This window comes from Notolepis coatsorum, assembly GCF_963971535.1.
Source record: "Notolepis coatsorum genome assembly, chromosome: 13".
Classification (NCBI taxonomy): Eukaryota; Metazoa; Chordata; class Actinopteri; order Aulopiformes; family Paralepididae; genus Notolepis; species Notolepis coatsorum.
Window position 1 is genome coordinate 33,400,351 of NC_140177.1, and position 13,694 is coordinate 33,414,044.

The following is a 13,694-nucleotide window of genomic DNA, read 5'->3' on the forward strand; positions in this document are numbered from 1 at the left end:
ACATACATGTATGTTGAACATCTGAGGTAACAAAGGAAAAAAGCCAAAAGCACTTACTCCTCAGACATTCTTTGACAATTTTACAGCCCAAAATACAAAAAAGATCCAGGCGGAATAGGTAACAAAGGGTTGAAGAAATATTGTCTGAACTGTCAGATGCAAACTGGCTGTGTGACATACCCGAGCATCTCGCTCAATTGAATAAGAAGCTGTAGGGACGCAAACAAGTCCCACCCAAAACTTGACCAATATAGTTGTGAACTGAGACAACCCTTATTTTGTTATTTTTGAGTACAGTTACAGTTGTGTGTTCATGCAGACACATAATAGCAATTTCATTACAAATTGAAAATGGGGGACCCTGATGTAAACAAGACGAAAGTCTTTCTCTGGTCTGCATCCCCTTAACAATTGTGTGTATTGAGCTGTACTGTACTGTACCCATTCTGCAATCTGTTAATTAAAGTTAATTAAACTATCTCCCATTAGTTGGATGTATGGCCTCTGCAAGGTTGTGTGCAGCCATTTGTTTTTGTAACATCTGCTACATCTGTCCCACGTGTTCTTTGCAGCTCAGTTGTTAGTTCTGCCCCTCTTGACTGTGACAAAAAGGTTTTGAACAAACTTAATGTCATAGCTTGTATTTGATGATATTCTTCTTTGTTATTTACTTGAATGGTTTGATCATTGATTGGTGGAGTAATATGGGGTTCTGATAAACTAAAATTATTTGTTAAAATAACATAAGCTAACATATATTTTTACATTTATGCAAATGAATATGCAATATGTATAACTTGAATAAGTAATAAATACAGAAACACCATGTTTAACAATATGTAAATGTGTAGCTACATTTATTTTACATTACATTAACATTTATACGGTCTTTGGCCCTTTGAGGGCAACCATAATGCTGATGTGGCCCTCTGTGAAAATGAGTTTGACACCCCTGATATATAGTATAGTGCTGTCAGGCTGTGTTACCTTGAGTTTATTGTGGATTTTGCAGCAGTATCTGTACAGCATGCCCAGGTTCAGAGGCCCAAAGTCAGCATAGAAACTGAAAAACATAAACACAAAGAAATGAATTCACAACTATAGTCAGCATGCAAGACAAGTATGTTACAGTCAGTACTATAGCTGAAGACAAGTCAGTATGTTAGTAGTACAGCTGAAGACAAGTATGTTACAGTCAGTACTACAGCTGTCATGGTTTTTGTCTTGTTTCACCTTTCTGTGAGGGACAGCTGTCTATTTTTGCTTTATTTCACCTCTCTGTGAGGGATAGCTGTCAATCACTGTTCCCTGTGGTTAATTGCCTCATGGGTCGGCAGGTGTGTGGGCTTGATTGCACCTGATGCAGTGCAGCTGTGCCTATGGCCATGTGGAGTCTATTTAAGTTTGGAGATTGCAGTGTCAACTGCTTTTTCATTTTCCTTGTGCTGGCTATACTTTTGGTCAGGCTTCTTATATTTAAGGTCGCTTTCACACAGGGGCTGTTTGGTCCGGATTATCGGACCAGAATTCGATTTTTCGATCCGGTTTTTCGGGTTTGTGTGAATGCGCGTCGAACTCGGTTCGCGGACCAAACACACAAACTCTGGTCCGCCTGAAAACGTAGGTCTCGGTTCGGCTTCATCGAACCAAACGCGAACCAAATATAGGAAGTGCTTATTATTACCGGTCCTTACCACTGCTCGCAGCATTCATTCACTGCAAAACAACCACACTGCATCTATCTCTCTATCTATCTATCTATCTATCTATCTATCTATCTATCTATCTATCTATCTATCTATCTATCTATCTATCTATCTATCTATCTATCTATCTATCTATCTATCTATCTATCTATCTATCTATCTATATATCTGTGCATCTTGGGAAGAAGGAAGAAAAAACGCGGCTTATTATATTATTAATAAAACAGCTACTTGTGGGCACTCATAAAAACAACGTGGTACAAGAGGCGGAGCTAGGCGTTCATGGAGTGAGACGTGTTTCACGAGAGCTCCCTTCTATCGTGCAAAATATACTTTTCTCCCCATTAGTCTTTATTTTATTTTTATTTGTTATTTGTCTGCTTGTTGAGTCGTCGAGTTTCAACTACTTTCGTCGACTTTTTTCAACTTTCTGCGATGTCGGTGGAGACCAGGTCCATGAGCACTCCAGCCGGCAAACTGCCACCGGATCTACCCTCGCAGTCGCCCGGTATCAGTGAGATAAGTGAAGCTGTTCTCTCAGTCATGACCAAACTCCATGCAGACTTTGAGATGCGCTTCGCTGAAACACAAAGAAAAGTGCAGGCGGAATTTTTTGATACCCTTCATCGAGAGATGTCAGAGGAAATTAGGTTGGCGGTCGACCCGTTGAGAGAAAAGATGGAGTCGCTGCATGCTGTCTCCTCGGCTAATGCTAACGAACTAGCCACGCTAACGACAGAGGCCTCACTACAGGGCGAGAGGCTGGCGGGTCTGGAGACCTCCCTGCTGGCTAGGCAGGCTGAAGTTGCCAAACTACAGTCGGTAATTGTAGAAATGCAGTCCCGGGAGAGACGCTACAACATCAGGATTGTTGGTGTACCGGAGGGCAGTGAGGGAGGCCGTCTCTCTGAGACCATGCCGGAATTGTTGCAGGAAATACTGGGGAAAGATGTCCTCCCCAGCCCTCCCGTATGTGAGTCGGCCTACAGAGCGGGCAAGACCAGTCCTGGAGTGAACAAAGAGCAGAGGCCCATCATTGTCAAGCTAAACAGGCTTCAGCAGAGGGAGCTCATCATGCGGTCGGCCCGTGCCAGAAGGGGTAAACTAAGTCTCGGCGATCACAAAGTGGCCATTTTCGAAGACTTTACGCCGGAGGTTCAAGCACAGAGAGGCGAATACAAAGTGGTCATGACCAGGCTATGGAAACTAGGCCTGAGGCCTACGCTATTCGCTCCCGCGAAATTATCTGTGCTGTGTAAGGGCGATGATCGTCGTTCATTTTGGTCGTTGGCTAAAGCGGAGGAATATCTCGGGGGGATAGCCGAGACTGTAGCTTGATAACTGTGTCGGGTGAGTGACTTGGCGATGTGGGCCTGAATACATTGATAGGGCGGACTACTCACAAATGCTTGTTGTCATGCCCAGACAGGCTAACTGTCCACTGCCCATCTAAGCTAGCGGGGCATCCCAATGACTTCTGTTACTTGCTAATGCTGACCTCATGGTCGTACGTGTGTGTTGCCTCTATGAAAGCTAGCGAGCTAGCTGGACAATGTACATAACAGATTCTAGCGTGCTAGCCGGATTCATCACTAGCTTACGCGCTAGCCTCGGGCTAGCTAGCAGGCTGTGTCTATCGCCCGCGCCGAGACATTCGAGACCCGTTAATGTTTACGTATTTTGGTTGTTGTTGCTGTTTAAGTGACATCGGTTTGCACAATTCAACGGTGATCGGTTCCTTAACTAACTTCTTGTATGCTTTTATTTTTTATATCCAGGCTGTTTTGAGCTTTGGGCTCCAGTAATAGAAGGTCGGTTGAATATATATATACAATATATGATAACAGGTTGTGTCAGGTATAGCTTATTACTATCCCCGGGTTAATGAAGGTGTTTGTTACGAAGGATCAGATTAAACCGAATATATATATTTATTTATGGATATATATTGAATAGTATTTGTATGTCGTTTGATATCCCTTGTATATTCCTTGTACATATACACGGAATATCCCTTTAGCCTACTATAGCCCATAATAGTTCATTCTCTTATTGGACAAAAGGACCAGGCGCCAGGGGACCAGCCCCTGGCGTCAAGTTCAAAGGTACCGACGAGACATGTCCGTACTAGCCCCGGCTCCGCTCAGGGATACGGCTACCGAAATGAGAGTGGCACTATTTGTTCACCGTGCATATAAATATGGCGCAAGTAAATGTAGAAGTCCCTTACCCTTCTTCCCAACTTAGTAACAGAACGTGAAGCCTCACCCACGATACGACGTGCGGTGAAGTATGGCCTGTTTGGCCTTAGAATAGCATTGAGACCTCGTGCGAATTAATAACTGAATTGTCAGAGTTTGGCACTGTACCGTCGAGTGCGACGTATTTCTATCAAGTAATAATAGTCTATCGTGTATGGTGCATCGTGCGGTTAGAGTTCTAAAGTGACCAGCATCTCCAACGCTTCCTCGTGTTATCTAGTCTTATCCAGGTTGGGCCGACCACATGGCGCTTTCATCCGAGGAGATCTAGGCGAGGACCGAGGGACATGTACACTGGATTACCTACCCGACGACTGCTGAGCCCTATGCGGCTGGAATATATATTTGCTTTGGTACTGTGATTTGTGGAGCGGATAATCGCCGACGCCTGTGAGTGTTGGATTTACCCCCAAGAGGAGTCAAGTTGAGTCGGCGCTCAGAGAGACTGAGGTCGCCTAGCTTCTTCTTCATTGTGGAGCTACAGCCTACAAGAGAACCAAGGTGTATTCATCTGCGGATCAAGAGTCTATTGCACTGTCTTCTGTACTTGAAGTCTCCATAGATATCGTTGACCAGACGGTCTACTACCGACGGCTCTCCTACCCCCCCTACCGGCTTACAACCGGGAGGACCCCCTCCAGTATATCCCGCTATATCATTAAGTGTACCATAGATGTAATTCCCTAAGAGCCAGGTTGTATACTTGCTTCCTGCGTAACCAGAGATTGGACATTCAGTGTTGATTTGCCTACGAATACTCATTTGCCTTACAAGTGCATTCAAATGATAAATGTAAGATAAATATTCTATGTACCTTTTGCTCCATTAAATATTTGATTATTACCTTTGACTGGAACCGATTTCATTGTGGAAAGTGTTCATCATATTTAGATATCGTGTACTGTATGGCCAGTAGTTAAAGTACATAAAGCGGTAGTGGTTTAATGATACCATACTTATCAATACAGTCAGGGAATTGTACCCCTCAGTTACAGTGTTTAATTCTATTCTTATATAGGTTATGTCATTCCAGCCTTTGTGCCTGACCAGAGGGGCTGTTACATGCGTGCACCTTGACCATAACCCTTTTTTACTTTTCTTCTTATTGTTGCTGTTTGAATGACGTCTGTTTGCGCAATTTAACTGTGATCCGATCCTGCCTTAGACTATCTGCTGGTATGCTTTAATTTAATTTTGTTTTAAATTTTCCTTTATCCATTTATGCTATAACATTGCGACATTGATACGCAGATTCGGAGGTAGATGGTTACAGGGATGATGTTGAGTTATTATTATATAATAATGGCTATTTTTTCCCTTATAGTTGTCTCATGTTAGAGCCAAGGTTCACGGTGGTTCTCGACCAGATAATCTTAGGAGGCTGTTGCATGTAGTCGATAACAGTAAAGACAATACAGCTCCGTCCACAGTTCTGTCTTTGGATGCCATGAAGGCGTTTGACAGACTAGAATGGTCATACCTGTGGAAGGTACTTGAGGTTATGGGTCTTGGAAAGAATTTTATTCATATGATTAAAGTCCTGTATGCCTCGCCGTCGGCAATGATACTGACAGGCAAAAACTGTTCCACACTTTTCCCAGTCTCCAGATCTTCTAGACAGGGTTGTCCTCTGAGCCCAGGACTATTCGCGCTTTCCCTCGAACCATTGGCCCAATTTATTAGGCAATCGGAGGACATCGTCCCCATAATGATCAATAATACACCACACAAAATTGCTCTCTATGCGGATGACTTACTGATTTTTATGGATGACCCTTCCCGGTCGGCCACAAAATTATTGGGAATAATCGACGACTTTGGTAAATTGTCAGGCTTTAAGATTAACTGGAACAAATCAGCCTGCCTACCTCTTAATGAGCTGGCCAAGGCGGTGCGACTACCAGCTGATATCCCCATAGTGGAACATTTTAAATACTTAGGCATAGAGATATTCCCCACGCTGAGTCAAACTACTAAGTACAACTTCACAGGTACTTGTGATAAAATACGCCAGGATCTAGACAGATGGTCGTCCCTTCCTAACTCCTTACAAGCCCGGGCTTCCATAATCAAAATGAACGTCCTGCCTAGGATACATTTTGTTAGCTCAATGCTCCCCCTGCCCCCTCCAATAGACCACTGGCGCAAGGTACAATCGATGGTATCTAAGTTTATCTGGAATAACAAACGCCCGAGAATCAAAAGAGCTACTACTCAACGTAGGAAACAAGATGGGGGCCTCGCAATCCCTGATTTTAAGCTTTATTTCTGGTCCTTTTCACTGAGACCTCTGATGTGCTGGCTAGACCCTGTAGATGCTGTATCTTGGCGCTCCTTAGAAGCGGCGGCGGTCTCACCGCTAAGATTGCAGGATGTGGTGTACTCCACTGTCCCTATTTCGAAATGCCGACTGAGGTATGGACCGATCATAACTCACGTGATCCAAACGTGGCGTAATGTACAGAAGTCGTGTGGGGTTAAATGCCCATGGCACCTGGACTCTCCAATTTTTAATAACCAGCAATTACTTGTTGGGCACAAGCCGGTTAATATTCCTCAATGGCAAAGGAGGGGGGTTCATACTCTGGAGGATATTTATGATAAGAACGGCCTCCGTGCGTTTCAGGACTTAAGAGAATTTTATGATCTTCCCGGCGAGTCCATCTTTACCTTCAACTAAGGTCAGCGCTGAGGGCACATGGCGTGCCGTGGGCTCAAGCTTTGCACCCACACCCCTTCCTCAGGCTCATAGTGGACGGGACGACCTCCAGAGGGTTTGTCTCAGACTTTTATACGCTCTTAATTCAATCCACGTATAAAAATGTCGTGTGGATATCCCGGAGTTGGACCCCGAGTTTGACTGGGATGATGTTTGGGCAAATGTGGCATTGTCTTCCCGCAACCCCAATCACCAGCAAATTAATTTTAATTATATTCATAGGACCTATCTTACACCTAGGAAGCTATTTGCTATGGGACTGATAACCGACTCTCGGTGCACTTTGTGCTCTCAAAAGGCCACTGGCACTTATATGCATATGTATTGGGATTGCCCACCAGTGGCCCGCTTCTGGAGGTCAATAACGGACAAATTTTCAGATCTGTGTGGCTTAACTATCCCATTCACAGCTGTTACACTACTCCTGAACGATATAACAACACTACCCGCGTCTGTACAACTGAAAAGGGTTGTCCTAGCGGGCGTCACAGCAGCGAAGAAGCTAATAGCATTGAGGTGGAAGGAGCCTGAGAAGCTCACAGTGATTAACTGGTCCCTAACACTGTTGGATGTGATTTATCTTGAGATATCCACGGCGCGGGTGATTGGGGTGGGGCAGGCTGGGATTGACCTGTGGTTCGCAGCAGCTGAGAAGGTCAGGACCGCCGTGTGCGGCTGAGCGGGGTTGGGGTGCTTGTTCGGGGGAGTCCGGCGGTCTCGTGGGAGGGGGAGGAGGAAATGTCTTGTCTGTCTTGTCTTTTGTGATGTCTTGAATTTAACTGGGGATTTTATTGGGGGGCAGCTATTTAGCTATTTCTTCACTATTTGGTCATTTATTAGATAGTACCCCTTGAATTTTGAATTTAAAATTTAAAAAGGTTGAACTCTGTTTTCTTTTCTTTTTGTCTTTATAATTTATAAATTGTTATTTTTGTATTATTATTGTTTTTGTTATTTTCCTGTGAAGTTTTGTGTATGGTGATTGTGATTAATGTGTTGTCTTGTTTCATGTAAATAATAATAAAACAAATTTGATAAAAAAAAAAAAAACGTGGTACAAGTGGTACAAGTTGTTTAGCGAGAGGATGGTGGTAATGTGCTTCAATAGAACAATGGATCAATGCCATGTCAAAACTCGCCTCCGCTGATCTGGAGGGTTCGCAGTCCAGACACACACACACACACATGCGAGCGCACACACAGGCTCGCAGCCACACACACATTTCCACTGTCCAATAGCCGAGCGCCCTTTTCGACCGCGTGACATTGTTCAGAAGGTTCGGTGCGCTGACAGATTTCTATGTGAACGCAGGCGAACCAAATGAAGAATGCAACAATGTTGCAACTTCACCACCAGAACCGCACCGAGTCCACCAAAACTATATGTGAAAGCGACCTAAGTGTAGTGCTGCCCTATTCAGCATTTAGCCTTCTTTTGTAGCTATACTCGTTTTCGTCTACTGGCTTAGTTTACACTTTATTTTATAAAGGCTGAGTCCTTTATGGTAGTGTTTTCTTTTGTTCTTTTGGAACTGCCCTTTGCACATAAACTCCCTTGGTGGAGGTTTATTGTTTTATGTTTGCAATATAAACTCTGTTTTTAGGAGTTGCCTTTGTGGCTTATTTATTTTCTCTACAATACCTCTTTAATGAGTGTCGTCCTGTTTTTTTGGACATTACTTATTTTCTTGAATACTCACTTTGAGGCTTCCACCTGTAAAGGTTGTTTTGTGTTGTTTATTTTTCCCCTTCTCCTAAAACGTCTGCGTAAGCAGTTAGTGATTATCCGTTTTACGTATAACTTTAAGAATCCCTATTATCTGCTCATGACCCACACACACACACCCACAGCCCTCACAGAATGAAAAAGCCATGAATGGGTCAGCGGATAATACTGGTCTCGAACGTGCACTTGCTGCACAGCATCAAAAATTACTTTCACATATGGAAGCTATCAAACAATTACAAGAACAACAAGCCCTCATGGTGATACAGCATGGGGAGATGTATGAAGGGTTGTGCAAGATGGAAGGTTCCATGCGTAATCTGGCTGACAGCATAGCCAATGCACAAGTATCTTCCCAAATATCTCCTAACGTCCCTCAAGCACAACACACAGTACCCCAGCCATTTCCTCATGAGGCTAAAGTTCAGCTCCCCTCGCGCTTTAGCGGGGAGTCAGGTAAATGCCGTGGTTTTCTGGCACAATGCCAAATAGTGTACAGAGCCCAGCCTTCTCGTTTTCAGTCTGAGGATTCACGTGTTGCCCTAATTCTATCCCTGTTGGAGGGACCTGCCCTCGATTGGGCTGTTCCACTCATACGGGCTCAGGCTCCAGTTTTAAACGACTCACAGGGACTCATGAATGAGATGGAGATAGTTTTTGATCATGAACTCTACGATAAAGAGGTCGCCATGAAGCTGACGCGCATGCGCCAGGGCGCCAGTAGTGTAGATGAGTTTTCCATCGCTTTCAGGACACTGGCTGGAGCTACAGGCTGGCCTGAGGGACCACTCATCACTTTGTTCACCAACGCGTTATCTAATCAGGTTAAAGATGCTTTGGCGGTTGTGGGATCTCCAGACAATTTTGACACACTGGTCACTACCGCCATATGCGTTGATAACCGGATCAGAGACCGTGAGCGTGAGAGGCGGGGCCAACGTTTTCGTGTCCCGCTGGAGGAGGTTTCGTCCTTTCCTCCACAACCTTCAGTGGCCAGCTCGTCTGAACCTATGCAGGTGGACAGCACTTCTGTGCGTGACTCCAGGCAGACTGGTTCTCATGTGGACTGGTGCCGGTACTGCAGTAGAAAAGGTCACACGAGGGTGGAGTGTCCAAAACTGAAGGGAAGCGGTCAGTCTCGCTAGTGGGCCGAGAGACACTAGTGAGACATCACATCACCCCCTTTCAAACCTTTTTGCCTGTGGTTTTAGGCTGGAATAGGCAGTCTGTTAAGGTTGACGCCTTTTTAGACTCAGGGGCAGTGGACAGTTTCATCGATTCCAGATGGGCTGAGGACTCTAAAATACCTGTACATTCCCTCCATAAGCCCTCTAGTGTCACAGCGCTTGATGGACGGCCATTGGGTACAGGCAGTGTCACCAAAAGAACCAATTATTTATCTATGCGGGTTGCTTATGGGAACCATTCTGAGCGCATTCGATTCTTTTTGGTGGATTCCCCCATGTATCCCATTGTGCTGGGTCATTCTTGGCTTAGTAAACACAAGCCACAGATAAATTGGGGTGAGGAGAGGGACACTGTCATGCAGTGGGGCTCCCAATGCCGTCACTGTTGTTTCCAAATTCCTCCGTCACCCATGAGTTATGATCAGTTTAGTGAGAGCGGTTGTGATCCTGTTGAAGCAGTGGGCGGTCTTGGTTTCCAGAGCCCACTCTCTCAACCATTGCACTCCCAGCCATCTGTCGATCAGGATGGGAGTTTGGAATGGGATCCACAGTTTGATTGGGACTCCCTCGGTGAGGAGGTTCTGGCGGAAGACAGTTTAGACAGTTTAGAGGCTCTGTGTGAGGACTTCTCCTCGCTTACTTGTACAGCTGACCCCCTCATGGAGAGCACCAACATCATGAGCGTGGAGTCACACCCGTTACCAAAGGGAGTTCCCACTGTCTATGCTGACCTCAGTGAGGTGTTTAGCAAACAAAGGGTCACCATCCTGACACCGCACCAACCTTATGATTGCGCCATCGAATTGCAGCCGGGCTCTATTCCCCCTCGTGGTTCCTTGTACTCGTTGTCGGTCCCCGAAAGCGCAGCTATGAACACCTACATCAAGGAGGCTGTGGCTACCGGTTTTATTAGACCTTGCACTTCACATGCGGGTGCTGGATTCTTTTTTGTGGGAAAAAAGGATGGAGGACTGAGACCCTGCATCGACTACAGAGGTCTGAACAGCATTACAGTAAAAAAAACGGTATCCCCTTCCCCTGATGAACTCGGCGTTCGAACGCCTCCAGGGGGCATCCATTTTTACCAAACTTGATCTCCGCAATGCCTACAATCTGGTGCGCATACGCCAAGGGGATGAGTGGAAGACCGCGTTCAACACTCATAATGGTCACTACGAATATCTTGTGATGCCATTTGGTCTTACTAATGCCCCTTCAGTTTTTCAGGCGTTAATCAATGACGTGCTCAGGGAGATGTTGGAAACGTTTGTTTTTGTCTACTTAGATGACATTCTGATATTCTCCAAGTCCATTCCTGACCATGTCAAACATGTCAGGCAGGTCTTGAGGTGCCTTTTGGATGCACGGTTGTTTGTGAAGGCTGAGAAGTGTGCCTTCCATGTCCGCTCTGTGTCCTTTCTGGGATTCATTGTATCTGAGGGGAGGATTCAAATGGACCCCAAGAAGGTGTCAGCAGTGACAGACTGGCCTACACCCGTCTCGGTCAAGCAGGTGCAACGATTCCTAGGATTTGCAAACTTCTACCGTCGTTTTATTCGTAATTTCAGTTCAGTGGTAGCACCTATCACTGCACTCACCAGGAAGACAGCACCTTCCAATTTCCAGTGGACTCCCAAGGCTGAGGCAGCGTTCATTGAGCTTAGGAGAAGGTTCAGTTCTGAGCCTATCCTCATTACGCCTAACCCATCCCTGCCATTTATCGTCGAGGTGGATGCTTCTGAGCTTGGAGTCGGAGCTATTCTGTCTCAACGCTCATCGTCCGACGGTAAGGTACACCCATGTGCGTACTATTCACGTGGGCTCTCGCCGGCTGAAAGAAACTATGATGTTGGGGACAGAGAGCTGTTGGCGGTCAAGTTGGCATTGGAGGAGTGGCGCCATTGGCTAGAAGGAGCTGAACACCCATTCACCGTCTGGACAGACCATAAAAATTTGGAATATATCCAGGGTGCTCAGAGGAGAAACTCGCGACAGGCTCGCTGGTCACTGTTTTTCTCTCGGTTTAATTTCCTCCTGACGTACCGTCCCGGGTCTAAAAATATCAAGCCGGATGATCTTTCCCGGTTATATGATGGATCAGAGGAGGATCGTCCTCCTGAGCCCAACCTCCCCTTCCTCTCAAAAATAATTGAGCGAGCCATTGCCTCACAATTAAAATCCTACCTCGACAACAATAACCTTTATGATACATTTCAATCCGGATTCCGCACCAAACACAGCACCGAAACTGCTCTTCTAAAGGTCACCAACGACATACTCCTCTCTGCCGACTCTGGTTCCCTCTCCATCCTCATTCTCCTAGACCTCAGCGCTGCTTTTGACACAATCAGTCACCCCATCCTCATCACTCGTCTCCAGTCCTCCGTTGGCATCTCCGGAATCCCCCTCACCTTGCTCCAATCATACCTCTCACACAGGCACCAATTCATCTCTATCAACAACTGCAAATCCCCCACTGCCCCCATCACTCATGGTGTCCCCCAAGGCTCAGTACTTGGTCCCCTGCTCTTCATCCTCTACATCCTTCCACTTGGTCTGATTCTCCGCCAACATGGCCTGCGTTTTCACTGTTATGCAGACGACACTCAGCTCTACCTCTCCACCAAGACTATCACTCCAGCCACTCTCTCCACCCTCAGCACCTGCCTCACAGACATCAAAACATGGATGCAAAATAACTTTCTCAAATTAAACTGCAATAAATCAGAAATCATCATTATCGGTCCAAAATCCCTCACCAGCCACACCCAGGATTTCACCCTAAATATTGATGGTACCATTGTCACCCCCTCCACTCACGTCCGTAACCTTGGCATCATCCTGGACTCCACCCTTTCTTTCCTCCCCCATGTGAACCACATAACCAAATCGACCTTCTATCACCTCCGGAACATTGCTCGTCTTCGCCCCTCCCTATCACTCTCCGCTGCTGAAACACTGGTTCATGCATTCATATCATCAAGACTAGATTACTGCAACAGCATCCTCTACGGCTCACCAAACACTATTCTCAATAAACTCCAATATGTCCAATACTCTGCTGCCCGCATGCTCACCTCCACCCGTCGCTCTGATCACATCACCCCTGTCCTCCACGACCTCCACTGGCTTCCAATCAAATACAGGATACATTTTAAAATACTACTCATCACATTTAAAGCCCTCAACAACCTTGCCCCTCCCTACCTGTCCGACCTCCTCCACCGTCACACGCCCACCCGTCGCCTTAGGTCTGCAGATGCCAACCTCCTAACACCTCCCACGACCAAGCTCCGGACCTGGGGCGACAGGGCCTTTGCTGCTGCTGCCCCCTCCCTCTGGAATGCCCTCCCCAGCTGTTACGATTAGTACGCTTCTTAGTCATGTTGGACCCAGATGGCAGAGTATGGATAGATGAGACCGGAGACAGCACTTGACGATTAACAGTTTACTTCAACACATACACGTACACACACACAGGTAACATTTATCAATGACCGCGCCCAGCAAGACACAGAGGGTAATTTACAAACAAGACACAGGTGTGGTAGACAGAAACAATAGAGCACAGAGTACTGGGAAAACAATAACAAACAACCAGACTAAAACATAATTACAAACCACAGACAGGGAAACACAAGACTAACACAGTGGAGACAACAATAACAACAACAACACAGATAGTACACATAACAGACACAACTGACAATAAACAATAATGAGTTGATGTGTGAGCTGATGCCAGATCGGCATCAGCCCACCGGTTGGAAATGATGACTGAGAGTTATTGTTATTGATGGGAGGTTGTGAATATAAATGTCTGGATCCTGATCCCATAGGACCAGGACCGGAGGAAGTGTTACAGTACCCCGCCCTCGAAGGTCGACTCCCAGGCGACCCAACAGGCCCCCCGGGAACGGGGAGGGTGGGGGGGACGGAAGCCGCATCAGCGAAAAGAGGAGGGGGGAGGACGGGGGTTAGAGGGACGGGGCCTGCGGGAACAGGAACGGGGGGAGGGGGCTGACGAGGAGGGCTGGAGCAGGGAAGGATGGGAGGAAGAGACGACGGCTCCGGAGCGCGACCTGGGGCTGGGGT

At 46.3% G+C, this 13,694-nt stretch overlaps 1 protein-coding gene across 1 annotated transcript in view; it reads right to left on the reverse strand.

Annotated features, from left to right (window-relative positions):
* LOC311239322 (dual specificity protein phosphatase CDC14AB-like) overlaps window positions 1-13,694 on the reverse strand; it is a gene marked incomplete at both ends in the record, with an annotated part of 117,119 nt that overhangs the window by 82,120 nt on the left and 21,305 nt on the right. Inside the window, one exon of the mRNA XM_084327628.1 lies at window positions 988-1,063. Within this exon, the coding sequence (XP_084183754.1) occupies window positions 988-1,063 (76 nt within the window). The remainder of the gene's footprint in view (window positions 1-987; window positions 1,064-13,694) is intronic.